The following is a 19,896-nucleotide window of genomic DNA, read 5'->3' on the forward strand; positions in this document are numbered from 1 at the left end:
CGGGACAAAATACAAAATGCAATGTAAAGTGGTTAGAGAACAGCTACAAAAATTCTGGCACCAAAACAGATGACAAAAGTTGGTGCCAGGAAAGGAAAAAATATATATACACGTCTCAAGAGACACGGCCGCACACAAAGATAACGAGAGGAAAAGTGCTGATGTTATAACCGATTAGTGGTAAATATAATGTGGTGGCATATGATAATATGCAGGTCAAAAAGACCTGAAAATATTCTGAATAACCCAGTGTGGGGACGGAGCCTCGTGTGGTAATGTGTGGGGACGGAGCCTCGTGTGGTAATGTGTGGGGACGGAGCCTCGTGTGGTAATGTGTGGGGGGGTGGAATTGTGTGTGGTAATGGGGTGGGGGGCGAGATTGTGTGGTGATGTGGTGGTGGGGGGGGGGGGGGGAATTATGTGTGGTAATGGGGTGGGGAGGCGGGATTATCTGTGGTAATGTGGTGGGGGCGGGATTATGGGTGGTGATGTTTTGGGGGCGGGATTGTGTGTGATGTGGTGGGGGGGCAGGATTGTGTGTGGTAATGTGGTGGGGGGCGGGATTGTGTGTGGTAATGTGGTGGGGGGCGGGATTGTGTGTGGTAATGTGGTGGGGGGCAGGATTGTGTGTGGTAATGTGGTGGGGGGCGGGATTGTGTATGGTAATGTGGTGGGGGCGGGATTGTGTATGGTAATGTGGTGGGGGCGGGATTGTGTATGGTAATGTGGTGGGGGCGGGATTGTGTGTGGGTAATGTGGTGGGGGGGCAGGATTGTGTGTGGTAATGGGGTGGTGGGGCGGGATTATGTGTGGTGATATGGTGGGGGGCGGGATTATGTGTGGTGATGTGGTGGGGCGGAGCTACTGTGCAAGGGGCGGGATTAGCGAGTAATCACGATGCCTCATATATATAGATGTTAAAGGATGTTTTACAAGTCACTTAAGAAGATTCTCTTCCAGTATATACATCCAAAGTATTTTAAAGAGTTCCATAAGCTTTTAGCTAAAGCAACAAAAGACCTTGAAGGGGTTGTCCAACGTCTGGATGTTACAGGACTGGTGACGCATGTGACTGGCTGCAGTGGTCAGGTGAGTGGAATAACAGATGATCACACTTCCACTGTTCTAGTCACCTGACAGCTGCAGCAGACCTGGAACATACATTCAGAGAACGCCGTCATCACTTCCAAAACCACTGCTGGCCACCAAAGCAATCTCTACTGGATCTACAGGGGTCACAGCAGTTACCGTATTTTTCGGACTACAAGACGCACTTTTTCCCCCCCAAAAAAAGGGGGGGAAATGGGGGGTGCGTCTAATAGTCGCAATGCAGGCTTACCGTGGCGGCAGAGGTCCGGTGGCAGAGATGCAGCGGCAGAGGTGGCGCAGTAAGCTGGGTCCCTTTCTCCGGTGAGGTGATGCAGCAGCCCGGTATGCAGCAGAGCCGGGTGAATCCTGTTGTTATCGGTGGTGGCGGCCATTTTCCTGAGGCCGCGCGTGCGCAGATGGAGCGCTCTGCTTCCCGGGGCTTCAGGAAAATGGCCACCGCGATCTCCATCTGCGCACGCGCGGCCTCCCGCGGCCATTTTCCTGAAGCCCCGGGAAGCAGAGCGCTTCATCTGCACACGCGCGGCCTCAGGAAGATGGCCGCGCCCACCGATAACAACAGGATTCACCCGGCTCTGCTGCATACCGGGCTGCTGCATCACCATACCGGGGAAAGGGACCCTGCTTATTGCGCCTCCTCTGCCACCGCACCTCTGCCGCCACGGTAAGCCTGCATTGCCTGCACGGTAAGCCTGGGACCCCTCTCACGCCATACCTCTCACTGCACCTCCTCATCCCAGCGCCTCCTCATCCCAGCGCCTCCTCATCCCAGCGCCTCCTCATCCCAGCACCTCCTCATCCCAGCACCTCCTCATCCCAGCACCTCCTCATCCCAGCATCACCCCACCTCTGCCGACACCTTGCTTCCTGTGACCCTGCTCTGCCACCGCCATCCCTCAGGTAAGATACTGTAAATTCGGACAATAAGACGGACCCCCATCTTATAAAAAAAATCTTTTTTTCTGCAATTTTCACCCCAAATTTGGGGTGCGTCTTATGGTCCGGTGCGTCTTATAGTCCGAAAAATACGGTAAGTATCCCTCTATATTATTATTTTTGATAATAAATGACAAAGTGTTTTTTTTTTTTTTAAAGACCTGACTACCCCTTTATAGTTCGGAAAAGAATAATGAAGTTCTCGGCTTCAGCGCAGACGCCTTACAGTTAGCCGCCTGCCATTGTGTTTCTTACCTTGTACAAATGCCAGGATCTGCTCATACTGCTCCTTGGCTTGACTTTCTTTAACCAAATCAATCTTATTTTGTAAAATGAGGATGTGCTTTAGCTTCATGATTTCAATGGCAGCCAGATGTTCTGAAGTCTGCGGCTGAGGACAGGATTCATTACCAGCTTTAATATAAAATCAGACAATAGAAAGTCAGTGTTTATCAGGACATGGAGACTGGTGGAGAACTGGTGATATAGGATCGTAAAGATCAGAGGTATTAAAGAACTTTAAAGGGAACCGGTCACGTTATTTCAATAATCTGTCCCCAGAGTGTTTCTATAGTTTATGGTAGCTGTTCGTTTTGTCATAGGGGTATACTTCATTTTCTGGTCAGTCACAGTCGTCGCAATTACTCAATTTGATTTCCCTGGTTGTGCTGATGTCACTGAAATGCCGCGCTTGTGCAGTGTGTAGCGTGAAGCCAGGGAGTACTTGTTCTTCTATAGTGACATGTCAACACCATCGATCACCGCTGCAGCCAATCAATAAGCTCAGTGGCTCTGCCAAGCTAGATAGCTTGTGCTGCAGCGGTGATGCTCTCCCTCAATGTGTGCCATCAAATAGCGATGAGGATCAGGTCCTGGACGAGGGGAGGTGAAGTACCTGCTTCTGTGTTATTTTAGGTATTTTACAGTGTTTGGAGTACACTTTCCTACAAGTGTTAACCCCTTAATGACCAAGCCAAATGTTACAATTCTGACCAGTCACTTTTGGAGGTAACTCTGGAAAGCTTCAACGGTTCCCAATGATTCTAACATTGTTTTTTCGTGACACATTGTACTTCATGATAGTGGTAAAATTTCTTCGATATGACTTGTGGTTCTTTGTGAAAAAAAACACACGGAAATTTGGAGAAAATTTTGCAATTATCAAACTTTTAATTTGTATGCCCTTAAATCAGAGTTATGGCACACAAAATAGTTAATAAACAACATTTCCCACACGTCTACTTTACATCAGCACTATTTTGGAACCAATTTTTTTCTAAGGACGTTATGAGGTTTAAAAGTTGGCCAGAGATTTCTAATTTTTCCAACAAAATTTACAAAACCATTTTTTTTTTTTTAGGGACCACATCACATTTGAAGTGACTTTCAGGGGTCTATTTGATAGAAGATACCCAATAGTGACACCATTTTAAATACTGCACCCCTCAATGTGTTCAAAAACACATTCAAGAAGTTTATAAGCCCTTCGGGGGCTTCACAGGAACTCAAGCAATGGGGAAGGTAAAAAACGAACATTTAATTTTTTTTCACTAAAAATTTAATTTAGACCCAAACTTTTTTTTTTACTTTTACAAGGGTAAAATTGACCCCCAAATTTGTTGTGCAACTGAATTCTCTATTTTTTTTTACTTTAAAAAAAAAAAAAAAAAAATCTAACCCCCAACCCTAATGAAAAAAATTATTTTATATTTATCATCCAAGTAAAGGTCTGAAAAAAGGGGGATTTGATAAACTTTTTTTTATTTGGATCACTGTGATACGGTCACACTTATTTTTTTTTTATGATCGCAATTACTCCTGAATAATGGCAATCACATGATTGGAGACCGGAGATTCTGGCCCTGATCATGTTCTCCAGGGTCTCAGCTACCCCCAGCAGCCGAGACCCCGGAGATTTTCTGACTCTGAGGGTGCTACAGCCTTATTACCAATCACCGGGTTAAAATGGCAATGAGGAAATAAGTACCCTTAGCGGGCGCTGTTTTAATGGGTATCGGTGGTCGCTAAGGGGTTAAATGAGCATTCCGTCAGCTCACAGCAGTTTATAAATTGATTTTTACTCAACACATCCCAGCAGACTTATGACCACAGACCACCATAAAAATTACAGCTCCACTACCACGTGGTCATTACACATTCTGAGAAGAGCTCAGTGAAACAGATAAAAAAACAGAAACTTACAACTCAATTAAAACAGGCCGACTGCCGGATTCTTAGTAAAGTCATTCTGCAGTCAGATATAGACAGCGCAACAGAAAAACTAAGAAACATAATAAAACATGTGAAAAGACTTTATGCTGAAAAAAAAGTTACAGATATGCACAAACTCACCTATTAACAATAAGGCAGCATCCATAACAGCTGCACCGTTCAGCATAGTCGCCATCAAAATATCGTGACCCGGGCAATCTACAAAAGATACATGCCTGGAAAACAGGACAACAAGCACTTAAAGGGTGCCCTCATAAAAGGCACAAGCTAAGTATAGCATTGAAATAAGTTATTTTTTCATACAGTAATATTCATTCATTAAGCAGCAGTGACGGGTCGAACATTGGAAAAAGGGATTTAAAAGAAAAGAGGGAAAATAGAAAGGTTCGATAAACTGTGGTCTTCGTGGCTTGATATGGGTTAGAGGTTAGATAAAGGGGATGGGAGAGTCTGTAAAATGTAAGCCCGCAAGGGCAGGGTTCTCTTCCCTCTCTACCAGTCTGTCATTGTTAGTTTTGTTTACTGTAAGTAATATTTGTATTTTGATGTAACCCCTTCTCATGTACAGCACCATGGAATTAATGGTGCTATATAAATAAACTAGCTTTTTCCAGCCAGCTAACGCTCGGCATGCTCATTGCTATCTAATTAACGCTGCTGGTGATTAAAGTAAATAATGACAACATTCAATAGCGCTTACGCAGGTGGTAAATTAACTTAAAATGAAGTTAATAACAGTGTGGGGACGGAGCCTCGTGTGGTAATGCGTGCGTGTGTGGACGGAGCCTCGTGTGGTAATGCGTGCGTGTGTGGACGGAGCCTCGTGTGGTAATGCGTGCGTGTGTGGACGGAGCCTCGTGTGGTAATGCGTGCGTGTGTGGACGGAGCCTCGTGTGGTAATGCGTGCGTGTGTGGACGGAGCCTCGTGTGGTAATGCGTGCGTGTGTGGACGGAGCCTCGTGTGGTAATGCGTGCGTGTGTGGACGGAGCCTCGTGTGGTAATGCGTGCGTGTGTGGACGGAGCCTCGTGTGGTAATGCGTGCGTGTGTGGACGGAGCCTCGTGTGGTAATGCGTGCGTGTGTGGACGGAGCCTCGTGTGGTAATGCGTGCGTGTGTGGACGGAGCCTCGTGTGGTAATGCGTGCGTGTGTGGACGGAGCCTCGTGTGGTAATGCGTGCGTGTGTGGACGGAGCCTCGTGTGGTAATGCGTGCGTGTGTGGACGGAGCCTCGTGTGGTAATGCGTGCGTGTGTGGACGGAGCCTCGTGTGGTAATGCGTGCGTGTGTGGACGGAGCCTCGTGTGGTAATGCGTGCGTGTGTGGACGGAGCCTCGTGTGGTAATGCGTGCGTGTGTGGACGGAGCCTCGTGTGGTAATGCGTGCGTGTGTGGACGGAGCCTCGTGTGGTAATGCGTGCGTGTGTGGACGGAGCCTCGTGTGGTAATGCGTGCGTGTGTGGACGGAGCCTCGTGTGGTAATGCGTGCGTGTGTGGACGGAGCCTCGTGTGGTAATGCGTGCGTGTGTGGACGGAGCCTCGTGTGGTAATGCGTGCGTGTGTGGACGGAGCCTCGTGTGGTAATGCGTGCGTGTGTGGACGGAGCCTCGTGTGGTAATGCGTGCGTGTGTGGACGGAGCCTCGTGTGGTAATGCGTGCGTGTGTGGACGGAGCCTCGTGTGGTAATGCGTGCGTGTGTGGACGGAGCCTCGTGTGGTAATGCGTGCGTGTGTGGACGGAGCCTCGTGTGGTAATGCGTGCGTGTGTGGACGGAGCCTCGTGTGGTAATGCGTGCGTGTGTGGACGGAGCCTCGTGTGGTAATGCGTGCGTGTGTGGACGGAGCCTCGTGTGGTAATGCGTGCGTGTGTGGACGGAGCCTCGTGTGGTAATGCGTGCGTGTGTGGACGGAGCCTCGTGTGGTAATGCGTGCGTGTGTGGACGGAGCCTCGTGTGGTAATGCGTGCGTGTGTGGACGGAGCCTCGTGTGGTAATGCGTGCGTGTGTGGACGGAGCCTCGTGTGGTAATGCGTGCGTGTGTGGACGGAGCCTCGTGTGGTAATGCGTGCGTGTGTGGACGGAGCCTCGTGTGGTAATGCGTGCGTGTGTGGACGGAGCCTCGTGTGGTAATGCGTGCGTGTGTGGACGGAGCCTCGTGTGGTAATGCGTGCGTGTGTGGACGGAGCCTCGTGTGGTAATGCGTGCGTGTGTGGACGGAGCCTCGTGTGGTAATGCGTGCGTGTGTGGACGGAGCCTCGTGTGGTAATGCGTGCGTGTGTGGACGGAGCCTCGTGTGGTAATGCGTGCGTGTGTGGACGGAGCCTCGTGTGGTAATGCGTGCGTGTGTGGACGGAGCCTCGTGTGGTAATGCGTGCGTGTGTGGACGGAGCCTCGTGTGGTAATGCGTGCGTGTGTGGACGGAGCCTCGTGTGGTAATGCGTGCGTGTGTGGACGGAGCCTCGTGTGGTAATGCGTGCGTGTGTGGACGGAGCCTCGTGTGGTAATGCGTGCGTGTGTGGACGGAGCCTCGTGTGGTAATGCGTGCGTGTGTGGACGGAGCCTCGTGTGGTAATGCGTGCGTGTGTGGACGGAGCCTCGTGTGGTAATGCGTGCGTGTGTGGACGGAGCCTCGTGTGGTAATGCGTGCGTGTGTGGACGGAGCCTCGTGTGGTAATGCGTGCGTGTGTGGACGGAGCCTCGTGTGGTAATGCGTGCGTGTGTGGACGGAGCCTCGTGTGGTAATGCGTGCGTGTGTGGACGGAGCCTCGTGTGGTAATGCGTGCGTGTGTGGACGGAGCCTCGTGTGGTAATGCGTGCGTGTGTGGACGGAGCCTCGTGTGGTAATGCGTGCGTGTGTGGACGGAGCCTCGTGTGGTAATGCGTGCGTGTGTGGACGGAGCCTCGTGTGGTAATGCGTGCGTGTGTGGACGGAGCCTCGTGTGGTAATGCGTGCGTGTGTGGACGGAGCCTCGTGTGGTAATGCGTGCGTGTGTGGACGGAGCCTCGTGTGGTAATGCGTGCGTGTGTGGACGGAGCCTCGTGTGGTAATGCGTGCGTGTGTGGACGGAGCCTCGTGTGGTAATGCGTGCGTGTGTGGACGGAGCCTCGTGTGGTAATGCGTGCGTGTGTGGACGGAGCCTCGTGTGGTAATGCGTGCGTGTGTGGACGGAGCCTCGTGTGGTAATGCGTGCGTGTGTGGACGGAGCCTCGTGTGGTAATGCGTTTGTGTGTGGACGGAGCCTCGTGTGGTAATGCGTGTGTGTGTGGACGGAGCCTCGTGTGGTAATGCGTGTGTGTGTGGACGGAGCCTCGTGTGGTAATGCGTGTGTGTGTGGACGGAGCCTCGTGTGGTAATGCGTGTGTGTGTGGACGGAGCCTCGTGTGGTAATGCGTGTGTGTGTGGACGGAGCCTCGTGTGGTAATGCGTGTGTGTGTGTGGACGGAGCCTCGTGTGGTAATGCGTGTGTGTGTGTGGACGGAGCCTCGTGTGGTAATGCGTGTGTGTGTGGACGGAGCCTCGTGTGGTAATGCGTGTGTGTGTGGACGGAGCCTCGTGTGGTAATGCGTGTGTGTGTGGACGGAGCCTCGTGTGGTAATGCGTGTGTGTGTGGACGGAGCCTCGTGTGGTAATGCGTGTGTGTGTGGACGGAGCCTCGTGTGGTAATGCGTGTGTGTGTGGACGGAGCCTCGTGTGGTAATGCGTGTGTGTGTGGACGGAGCCTCGTGTGGTAATGCGTGTGTGTGTGGACGGAGCCTCGTGTGGTAATGCGTGTGTGTGTGGACGGAGCCTCGTGTGGTAATGCGTGTGTGTGTGGACGGAGCCTCGTGTGGTAATGCGTGTGTGTGTGGACGGAGCCTCGTGTGGTAATGCGTGTGTGTGTGGACGGAGCCTCGTGTGGTAATGCGTGTGTGTGTGGACGGAGCCTCGTGTGGTAATGCGTGTGTGTGTGGACGGAGCCTCGTGTGGTAATGCGTGTGTGTGTGGACGGAGCCTCGTGTGGTAATGCGTGTGTGTGTGGACGGAGCCTCGTGTGGTAATGCGTGTGTGTGTGGACGGAGCCTCGTGTGGTTATGCGTGTGTGTGTGGACGGAGCCTCGTGTGGTAATGCGTGTGTGTGTGGACGGAGCCTCGTGTGGTAATGCGTGTGTGTGTGGACGGAGCCTCGTGTGGTAATGCGTGTGTGTGTGGACGGAGCCTCGTGTGGTAATGCGTGTGTGTGTGGACGGAGCCTCGTGTGGTAATGCGTGTGTGTGTGGACGGAGCCTCGTGTGGTAATGCGTGTGTGTGTGGACGGAGCCTCGTGTGGTAATGCGTGTGTGTGTGGACGGAGCCTCGTGTGGTAATGCGTGTGTGTGTGGACGGAGCCTCGTGTGGTAATGCGTGTGTGTGTGGACGGAGCCTCGTGTGGTAATGCGTGTGTGTGTGGACGGAGCCTCGTGTGGTAATGCGTGTGTGTGTGGACGGAGCCTCGTGTGGTAATGCGTGTGTGTGTGGACGGAGCCTCGTGTGGTAATGCGTGTGTGTGTGGACGGAGCCTCGTGTGGTAATGCGTGTGTGTGTGGACGGAGCCTCGTGTGGTAATGCGTGTGTGTGTGGACGGAGCCTCGTGTGGTAATGCGTGTGTGTGTGGACGGAGCCTCGTGTGGTAATGCGTGTGTGTGTGGACGGAGCCTCGTGTGGTAATGCGTGTGTGTGTGGACGGAGCCTCGTGTGGTAATGTGTGTGTGTGGACGGAGCCTCGTGTGGTAATGCGTGTGTGTGTGGACGGAGCCTCGTGTGGTAATGTGTGTGTGTGGACGGAGCCTCATGTGGTAATGCGTGTGTGTGTGGACGGAGCCTCGTGTGGTAATGTGTGTGTGTGGACGGAGCCTCGTGTGGTAATGTGTGTGTGGGGACGAAGCCTCGTGTGGTAATGTGTGTGTGGGGACGGAGCCTCGTGTGGTAATGTGTGGGGACGGAGCCTCGTGTGGTAATGTGTGGGGACGGAGCCTCGTGTGGTAATGTGTGGGGACGGAGCCTCGTGTGGTAATGTGTGGGGACGGAGCCTCGTGTGGTAATGTGTGGGGGTGGAATTATGTGTGGTAATGTGGTGAGGGGCGGAATTATGTGTGGTAATGTGGTGGGGGGCGGGATTATCTGTGGTAATGTGGTGGGGGCGGGATTATCTGTGGTAATGTGGTGGGGGTGGAGCTACTGTGCAGGGAGCGGGATTAGCGAGTAATCACGATGCCTCATATATAGATAATAATAATAATAATAATAATAAAATGGGAGAGTCAAGGGCCTGACTCGGTGAGGATGGCGTATGCGGTCCTAAATGGGATAAAATCCATTAAGTATCATTGATGGACGTATTATTAAAAGAGGAGCGGTCTTACTGGGGTGGGGAGGGATTAGTTGGGAATATTGGGGTTTTGAAACTGGTAAAATTTTGTATTGAAAACAAGACTATAATATGTAAAATGTAATGTTATTCCTAATAAAAACCTATTTGAGTCAAGCGGCAGTGACACTTCTAGGCATAGTTTTCTCTTGAATTCTCAGTTTTTAGACATTCATGATTCAAATTATAAAATTAGAGTTAATAACAAATTAATGGCTAGGAATAGAAAGGAAGTTTTCCAACACATAGTAGCCAGACATATGCCAGCGGGGCAGTGGTCAGACAGTCATCAGGTTCATAGAAACTACTTAGTGGATGTTTTCTAACTAATGCTAAATCTGTCTGACCCAACGTATACACATTCATCGGCTACTTACCGCACCAATTTAAAGTTGCCCTTGGTGCTGGGTATGTCTGTGGGAAATTCATCAGGGGTGCTGCTGCCGCAGGACCGGTAGCATTCAGGCCGAGAACAGCTGGGGTCATCAAGTTTGTAGATCTGCAATGCCAACAGTCATTAAGCAACAAAGCACATCAGGGCAATGGATTTGTAGTATTATGGGAATTCGTTTATAATTAATCTAACATTATTGCAGGCAGCATTTCATCATTGCAAGAACTAGGAATCCAGCACAAATCTCCAAATTAGAGCTGGATGATAATCTGAACGATCATAACTAGAAGACTCGGGAATCTCCTCTGAATATAGAGAAAGTGATAACGAGAGATTGTCCTTATTATAAAATAATCCCAGATCTATAGATTGCGTGTGTAAAAATAGGTATTTTTGTGTACTCACCGTAATATCCTTTTCTCCGAGCCAATCATTAGGAGACACAGGACCATGGGTGTTAGTGTCTTCCTAGTGGCAGTAGCATAAGTTAACACAAAGAATAGCTCCTCCCCCTGCAGTATACACCCTCCTGCTGGCTCTAAGTGAACCAGTTCGGTAACAAAGCAGTAGGAGCTTAACATTTAACAAGAATGAACTATGTCAAAACCAAGTCAACACAGAAAAAAAACTAAAGCCAATAGGCTAACAGGGTGGGTGCTGTGTCCCCCAATGATTGGCTCGGAGAAAAGGATTTTACGGTGAGTACACAAAAATCCCTATTTCTCCTACGCCTCATTGGGGGACACAGGACCATGGGACATCCTAAAGCAGTTCCTGGGTGGGAAACAATCCACTGCAATTGCTCCTCATACCACTGCAATTGCTCCTTGTACCCACAACTTATAGATGCGGCACTGCCGCCTGCAAAATTTGTCTGCCGTCCGACGCATCTGCCGAGGCCTGAGAATGGACATGGTAATGTTTTGTGTATGCAGTCTAGACCAAGTCGCAGCTCTGCAGACTTGTACTGCCGACGCCTGGTGCCGGATGGCCCACGACGCACCCACTGACTGAGTAGAATGAGCCTTAATCCCTGCTGGGGGGGAGTGACCTCTGACTCGGTAGTACTTCGGGATAGCTGAACGAATCCACTTGGCTATCGTAGTTTTGGAAGCGGCTAGACGTTTCCTTGGCCCTTCCGGGAGCACAAACAGGGCATCTGACCTGCGGAAAGACGCCGTCCTCGAGACTAATCTCCTAGAGCTCTCACCAAATCCAGTGTATGAAGAGCCTTCTCGGTGCGATGTACTGGTGTCGGGCAAAGTGAAGGCAAGACAATTTCCTCATTGAGGTGGAAAGATGAGACAACTTTCGGCAGAAAAGATGGGGATGTTCTCAAAACCACCTTATCTTGATGAAAAATGAGGAATGGAACTTGACAAGACAAAGCCGCCAGCTCTGAGACTCGTCGGATGGACGTGACCGCAACCAGGAAGGCAACTTTCCATGACAGAAAAGACAGGGAAACGTCCTGCAGAGGTTCAAAAGGAGCCTCCTGCAAGACTCCGAGGACCAAATTAAGGTCCCATTGTTCCAACGGCATCTTATAGGGCGGCACCACATGGGAGACTCCCTGAATGAACGTCTTGACCTGTAATCTGTTGGCAATTTTAGGTTGGAACAGGACTGACTAGGCAGAATTCTGCCCTTTGACAGAACTAAGGGCGAGACCTAAGTCCAAACCCGACTGAAGGAATTCGAGGATGGAAGGAATGGAAAGTTCAATAGGAGAGCGTCCTCGATCCTTGCACCATGAGAAGAAGGTCTTCCAAATGCGATGATATATACGCATAGATGTAGGCTTTCTAGCACTGATCATGGTAGAAATGACTTTCTGAGAGAGGCCTGCCTGTGTCAGCACCCAGGACTCAACGGCCATGCCGTCAAACACAGGGCCTCGGAGTTCTGGTGGTAAATGGGGCCCTGGAACAACAGGTCCGTGCAATTCGGTAATTGCCAGGGGACATCGGCGACAAGTTGAACTAGTTCAGCATACCAGGCCCTGCGCGGCCAATCTGGCACAATCAGAATGACTGGTATCCCCTCCGCTCTGATCTTCTTGATGACTCTCGGCAGCAAAGGAAGCGGGGGACATATGTACGGAAGCTGGGACTGACGCCACGAGTGAACGAGTGCATCTGCCCCGATGGCCGCCGGATCGTGGGACCGAGCTATGAAGTTGGGAACCTTGGAATTTAGCCGTGAGGCCATCAGATCCACGTCCGGGGTTCCCCGACGACAGCAGATCTGGTGGAAGATCTCCGGATGGAGAGACCACTCTCCGGAGTCGAGACCTTGACGGCTGAGGAAATCTGCCTCCCAATTTTCCACTCCCGGGATGTGAACCGCTGATATCATTGAGCGGTTTTCCTCGGCCCAACGAAGAACGTGGCCTCGGACATGGCTGCCTTGCTGCGTGTTCCCCCCTGCCGGTTGATGTATGCCACAGCCGTGGCATTGTCGGACTGAATCCTGATGAGACGACCCGTCAGGAAGGGGTGGAATTGAAGAAGAGCCAACCTGATTGCCCGTATTTCCAGGATGTTGATGGGCAGGCGAGCTTCCTGAAGAAACCAGCAGCCCTGAGCAGTGTGATGGTGGAACACTGCTCCCCAGCCCAGAAGACTGGCATCTGTTGTTACAACTAGCCAATGTACTGGGAGAAAGGACTTCCCTTGATTCAGGGAGGACTTCAAAGTCCACCACCTGAGAGACTGTGACTCGCTGGGGAAGGAGGAAACGACGATCGAGAGAGAACGGGTTCCTGTCCCACGCAGCCAGGAGAGCATGTTGTAAGGGGCGGAGGTGTAGTTGAGCGAATGGGACCACCTCCATAGCTGCTACCATCCTGCCGAGGACTCTCATACTGAAACGAAGAGAGTGAGTGAGGTTGGGAGAGCTTCTGAGCTTCCCGCTGTAAGACAGAGATCTTTTCCGGGGAAAGAAATACCAACCCCTGAGACGAGTCCAGTATCATTCCTAGAAAGGTGATTCGCTGAGCCATTACTGGGGAAGATTTTTTGAAGTTTATCTTCCAACCCAGGCGAGAAAGTATCTATTGTGATGTTCACTGCCTCCTTGCAGGTGCAGAGAGAGGGGCCTTTGATGAGGATATCGTCTAGATACGGTAACACCACCACACCTCGGGTATGAAGGATGGCCACGGCGGCCGCCATAACCTTGGTGAATACCCTGGGAGTGATGGCGAGGCCGAAGGGCAGAGCAGCAAATTGAAATTGATCTTCCTGAACTGCGAGCGAAGAAACCTTTGGTGAGAAGGTAAGATGGGAATGTGGAGGTACGTGTCCTGGATGTCTATGGACGCCAGGAACTCGCCTTTTTCCATGGAGGCGATGACAGAACGAAGCGATTCCATCCGATACCGTCGCACTCTGACAAACTTGTTCAGCAGTTTCAGGTCCAGTATGGGCCGTACTGTACCGTCCTTCTTTGGAACAATGAACAGGTTTGAATAAAAACCTTGAAACCTTTCGCTTTGAGGGACCGGGATAATAACCCCGTCTTCTTTTAGAGAGCATATGGCCTGGAAGAACTATGATGCCTTTGCCCTGGGAGAAGACAGGAAAAAACAGGATTTTTGGTTGCTTACCGTAAAATCTGTTTCTTGAAGCCTCCATTGGGGGACACAGGAACCATGGGTGTATGCTGCTGCCACTAGGAGGCTGACACTATGCAAATAAAAAAATTAGCTCCTCCTCTGCAGTGTACACCCCACCGACTGGCATTATACTCTTCAGTTAGTGAGAAAGCAGTAGGAGATAAGTAGCAAGGTTGAAAACCATAGCCACAAACTTGAGAACTGTAAACGTGAGAACAGTCATAGAACAGATAACAAAAACATTGGGAGGGAGCTGTGTCCCCCAATGGAGGCTTCAAGAAACAGATTTTACGGTAAGCAACCAAAAATCCTGTTTTCTTTATCGCCTCTCATTGGGGGACACAGGAACCATGGGACGTCCCAAAGCAGTCCCTAGGGCGGGAAAAACAGACTTCCATCAGGTCAGAGGACTCACCACTGCCGCCTGCAAGATCCTTCTGCCTAGGCTGGCGTCCGCCGAAGCGTATGGACCTTGTAAAATTTGGCGAACGTGTGGATGGAAGACCAAGTTGCCGCTTTGCAAAGCTGTAGGGCGGAAGCTCTGTGGTGCACCGCCCAGGAGGCGCCGACTGCCCGGGTAGAGTGAGCCTTAATCCCAGGAGGGGGCACTCTGTTCTTGACCCGGTAAGCCTCCAGAAATGCCATTCTGGTCCAGCGAGCAATAGTCGCTTTAGAAGTCGGCTGGCCTCTGCGCGTGCCATCAGGAATGACGAAAAAGGAATCTGTCCTCCGGAAAAGGGACGTTCTATCCCGGTAGATCCTCACTGCCCTGACGAGGACCAGCCTGTTCAACGATCACTCCAGGGGATGAGCCGGAGCTAGACAAAAGGAAGGTAGAACTATGTCCACGTTGAGGTGAAAAACCACCTTAGGAAGGCAGGAAGGCGGAGACCTGAGGACCGCCTTGTCCTGGTGAATGTCCAAGTACGGAGGTCGGCAGGACAGGGCCGCCAACTCGGAAAAGCGGCAGATAAAGGAGATGGCCACAAGAAAGGCCACCCTCAAAGATAGAACGGACAGGGGAATCTCCTTGAAAGGCTTAAAGGGGGAAACCCTCAGAACGTTCAGAACCAGGCTTAAATCCCATGAATCCACGGGGGCCCTGTACGGAGGGACAGCGTGGACTACTCCTTGAAGGAAGGTCTTAACCTGTGGCCGAGAAGCTAAAGTCTTCTGAGAGGATGGAAAGCGCAGAGACCTGGCCCTTCAGGGAACTAACAGCCAGGCCCGAATCCAGTCCTGCCTGAAGGAAGGCCAAAAAGGAAGGCAGGGAGAAGGACACAGGTGAAACGCAGTTGGACTAGCACCAACGAAAGTAAGCCTTCCAGGTACGATAGTAGACCCTGGAAGATGAAGGCTTCAGAGCCTGAATCACGGTGTGAATCACCCGGTCCGAAAGGCCGGACGCTCTTAGAACTGCGGTCTCAACAGCCAAGCCGTTAAACTGAACGACCGACAATTCGGGTGGCAGGTCGGACCCTGAGACAGCAGATCGAGCCTGTCTGGAAGGCGCCAGGGAGCGTCCGCAAGAAGATTGACGAGCTCCGAAAACCAAGCTCTCCTGGTCCAATCCGGGGCGATCAGAATGACCGGCACCTTTTCTGCTCTGATCTTTTTCAACAGTTTGGAAGTAATGGAAGGGGTGGGAACAGGTAGGGTGGCATGAACTGTGACCAAGGAATGGCCAGAGCATTGACGCCCACTGCAAGAGGATCGCGAGACCTGGAGATGAACTGCAGATCCACGTCCGGAGTCCCCCATCGAAGACAAATCTTGATGGAAGACCTCCGGATGCAAGGATCATTCCCCTGCCGCGAGGCCCTTACGGCTGAGGAAGTCGGCGGCCCAATTGTTCACGCCGGGGATATGCACCGTGGATATCACCTGAGCCGTAGTCTCTACCTAAAGTAAGATCTTGGATATCTCGGCAAGGGCGAAGGAGCTGAGAGTCCCCCCTGATGGTTGACATATGCCACAGCCGTGGCATTGTCAGTCTGGATCCGGATTGGCAGGCCCCTGAGAATCCTTTCCCAGTGGCGGAGGGACAGAAAACATGGCCCGAATCTCGAGGACATTGATCGGCAGAGACGACTCCTGCGCCGACCAACGGCCCTGAACCGTGAGGTGGCGAAAAACCGCACCCCAGCCGAGGAGGCTGGCGTCCGTCGTCACCACTTACCAGTGAACTGGAAAGAAGGACCTGCCCTGGGAGATGAGAAGTGACCTCAGCCACCAGTTGAGACCGTTTGACCCGAGAAGAGAGTCGGATCTGACGAACCAGGGAGAAGACAGACCTGTCACACGGAGACAGAATGGCTTGCTGAAGGGGTCGCGAATGAAATTGGGCGAAGGGAATCGCTTCCCATGTTGCTACCATCCTCCCAGAACCTTCATGGCCGGTCGGGGGACGGAGGCCGAGGACCCTGGAACAAGAGTATGTCCCGACAGAGAGGATCTCTGGTCTTAGGGAAGGAAGACGTTGGTCTGACAAGTGTCGGAGAGCATGCCCATAAAGATGATGCACTGAGAAGCAATAAGGCAGGACTTCTTCCAGTTGACCAGCCACCCGAAACGGCTAGGGTGTCGAGAACGACGGACAGACTTTCGTGAGCCTGAGAAAAAGGACGGAGCCTTGATGAGGATGTCGTCGAGGTATGGAAATAGGACCAAGCCTCTGACTCTCAAGATGGCCAACAGCGCCGCCATTATCTTCGTGAATACCCTTGGAGCGGTTGTGAGACCGAACGGCAGGGCGACGAATTGAAAATGTACCGGGAGCACCGCAAAGCGCAGGAATCGGTGACGTCCGAGAAATATCGGGACATGGAGGTAGGCGTCCTGAATATCTATGGAACACGGAAATTCTTGAGCCTCCATGGGAGCAATTACGGAACGAAGGGATTCCATCCCGAAGTGTCTCAGACGAACTGTCCTGTTCAGTAATCTGAGGTCCAGAATGGGGCGAACTTTGCCGTCTTTTTTCGGTACCACAAAGAGGTTCGAGTAGAAACCTGTGAATCGTTCTTTCCTGGGACGGGAACGATTTCCCCGGCTTTGAGAAGAGAAGCGATGGTTGCGAAGAAACCCGGATCTAGAGCGGGATCTCTGGGAGGTTGGGATTCGAAGAAAACGATCCCGGGGTCGTGAAAACGAACACTATCTTGTATCCCGAGGATACAACTGCCCTGACCCATGCAACTTCTACTGCAGAAATGCAGACGTCCCTGAAGAAGAGAAGATGGCCACCCAACCTGGGAGGTGGGTTGGGGTCTTGTCAGTCATGCTGAGGTGGATCTTCCAGCCCTGGCCTGGAGGATCTACCGGAGAGTAGCGAGGACGCCAGGACGGAGTGGGCCTAAAGGGCACCGCTTTCATCTCTTGACGTGCCTGTGGACTCTGGTGCTGCTAAGAAAAGGAGGTTGGTGCCGTGAGGCGATGAAAGAGGCCGAAAAGACCGAAATTGCCGTCTAGGAGGAGGGCGACGAGGATTAGCCTGGTGGAGAGGAGAACTTGTGCCCCCGGTGGCGTCCTTAATGGTTTGGTCCAGCTTGGAACCAAAGAGACGTGAGGCCTGAAAGGGGAGACTGGCGAGGGACTTTTTTGGAACACAAGTCTGCCTGCCAGGCCTTGAGCCAAACGGTCCGGCGGATGGTAACGGCATTGCTGAATGCCTGAGCCGCACAAGACGCAGCATCCAGAGAGACGGAGACCAGGTATTCACTCGCGTGGGAAATCTGGATGGCAAGCTCCGCCAGATGCACAGGAGGCGCTCTGTCCAGGATATCTCGACGGAGTTCTTTGGCCCATTTGGAAAGGGATTTCGAAACCCAGGTGGGATCGAAAACTGGGCATTTGAAGCGACTGCAGCTGCCTCAAAGGCTGATTACGCAAAGGATTCTATAACTATCGTTAGAGTCCTTCAGAGATGCTCCGCCGGACAGTGGAAGCACCGTGTTGGTGGAGAGCCTGGAAACGGGGATCCACCGAGGGGGAAGACCGTCCAATTGGCAGTAAGTCCTGGGGAAAAAACTTAGAAGGTGGTTTAGCCCGTCTAAACGAAACCGCCTGATCTGCGGGTTCCGTAGAGGGATCCATAATGCCACAGGTTTGGTTTATAGCTCCAATGAGATTCTGGACCATATCCCTCATGGTGGCGATTTGGTTAGAATCCAGCTCCAAATGTCCTCCGAGGGCGCATCAGATAACGCCTCGCCTGATTCAGGGGAGGAGGATCGGGAGGACGCCGACCGCAGAGGAGGACCGTGTGGCGAGATGGAGCGAGAAGAGGACTCTGACGTTCCTGTCTGGACCTTTTGCGGCTTATCAAGGAGGGCTCGGGCGGAGGCTCCTGCGACCTGCTGGCCACTGTGGAGGGCTGCAGAGGTAATCGGTCCAGCACGGATAACAGAAATTTTGAGACACCCGCGTTAGATCGGCCACCGATTGAGACAGAGAGAAAACCCAGCCTGGGATGGGCGTATCACTCTCGGGCGGACCGGCCGGAGGATCCTGGGCGGTGGGAACAATCGGGTTGCTGCGGGCCTGACAGAGCAGAGAGGCAGAAGAGGATGAGAGCGGCCCCCTTTAGAGTTAAACATTTTAGAGAGGTCCGTGAAGAAAATGCCAGAGGGTTAGGGGACAGAGGGCAGAGGGGAGTGTCAGTCTGCAATTGCAGAGCTACTCACGGCAGACGGAATGCGGAGTGAAGCTGTCCGGCTTGATGGACCTCTGGCGAGAAATGGTCCCTTAGGCAGGATGGTGGGATGGCCTCCTGGCGCAAATTGGACCGATCTGCGACTGTCTTAAATACGGGCTCTCCTCCCATTTACTGTATCCTGTGTGGAGGAGAAGGCTCGTTTGGGAGTCCCAAGATGGCGCCGGTGGGCAGGGAAAAGAGGCGGTGCCTCAGTGTAATTGTCGGGCGGGAGAAAAGCCCGCCCGATGAAAGAGGGAAGGGGGCGGAGTCCGCCACCGGAAGTGGGCCCGGGCAGAAGCCGGGGCCTAAATTAGGAATAGGAGACCGGCGGAGAAGGGCCGCGGCGTAGGCACAGTGCGCCGCATGGAGGAAGCGATGCGGCAGGTGAGCGGCTGCAAACAGCGGCCGTATGTCCAAGCGGCGTGGCAACCTGGCAGGCCGCCACGCTGAAGGAGAAGGAACGGCCGCTTACAGTGGCCGGATTGCAGAGGTGGAAAAAAATGCGGCGGCTGCACAGCCCCCGCGCTGATGAAAAAGAACGGCCGCTGTAGGAGCAGGCGCAGGGGGCCGAAGCGATGCGGCGGCTGGCAAGGCCGCCGTGCTCAGAGGAAAGGAACGGACGCTTACAGCGCCGGAGCAGGGAAGAAGCAGGGAACCGCAGGGGCCCGAAGCGGTGTGGCACGGCCGCGCTTTTAAGGAGGCCGCTGAGAGCACAGCGCAGTGACAGATAAGAAGCGGCGCGGTAGTCCGAAAAAGGCAGCCGCGCCGGAACAGGAGAGAGGGCGGTCGCAGCCGAATAGGCACGGCGGCTGGGAAGAAAACGCGACCCACATAATGAACCCCTTAACAGGCACCCCCTTTTGAGGATCCAGGGACGAAGAAAAAAATAAAAAATAAAAATACTCACCTTAGACATCCCACGCCGGTACTAACCTGGAAAAAATGAGACGTCCAGGGAGCTGATGGACGTCCTCGTCTCCTCCAACCGACAGGCTCTGGTGGGCGAGTGGGTGGGGGACGGAGCCAGGACCGGACTTCTGAGCACGCTTGTGTGCTAGGCTCTTGGTCCTGGTGAGGGATCTATGAGGATACGGGGTGGCAGTACACACCGTACTCATAGTCCGATTGTGGGACTACAGGTGTGACTGTTCACCCTGTATCCCTCCGGAAAACCTGAAAAGAAACGACGCACATTGAGGTAGATAAGGGTCTAATGAAAGACCCGTGTCCACCTCCTACTGACACTAAGCTAAACTGAAGAGTATAATGCCAGTCGGTGGGGTGTACACTGCAGAGGAGGAGCTAACTTTTTTATTTGCATAGTGTCAGCCTCCTAGTGGCAGCAGCATACACCCATGGTTCCTGTGTCCCCCAATGAGAGGCGATAAAGAAAACGATTTGGTGGAAGAGAATAGAATTCTATCTTGTATCCGGAAGACACTAGGTCGCGGACGACCGAGAGCCACGCGTCGCTGAAGGAAAGCAGGCAGCAGCCTACTTTGAGGGTGTCCTCCGGATACCTCAGGGAGTCATT

General features: G+C 52.5%; 1 protein-coding gene across 1 annotated transcript in view; it reads right to left on the reverse strand.

The window, feature by feature from the left end:
* The window catches only part of EIF2S3 (eukaryotic translation initiation factor 2 subunit gamma), a 58,257-nt gene that overhangs the window by 23,196 nt on the left and 15,165 nt on the right, over positions 1-19,896 (reverse strand). Inside the window, exons 4-6 of the mRNA XM_069761457.1 lie at positions 10,031-10,152; positions 4,396-4,490; positions 2,299-2,457 (exon numbers count right to left, since the gene is read on the reverse strand). Of these exons, the coding sequence (XP_069617558.1) occupies positions 2,299-2,457; positions 4,396-4,490; positions 10,031-10,152 (376 nt within the window). The remainder of the gene's footprint in view (positions 1-2,298; positions 2,458-4,395; positions 4,491-10,030; positions 10,153-19,896) is intronic.

Source organism: Ranitomeya imitator, chromosome 3, assembly GCF_032444005.1.
Source record: "Ranitomeya imitator isolate aRanImi1 chromosome 3, aRanImi1.pri, whole genome shotgun sequence".
In the NCBI taxonomy this organism is placed as follows: Eukaryota; Metazoa; Chordata; class Amphibia; order Anura; family Dendrobatidae; genus Ranitomeya; species Ranitomeya imitator.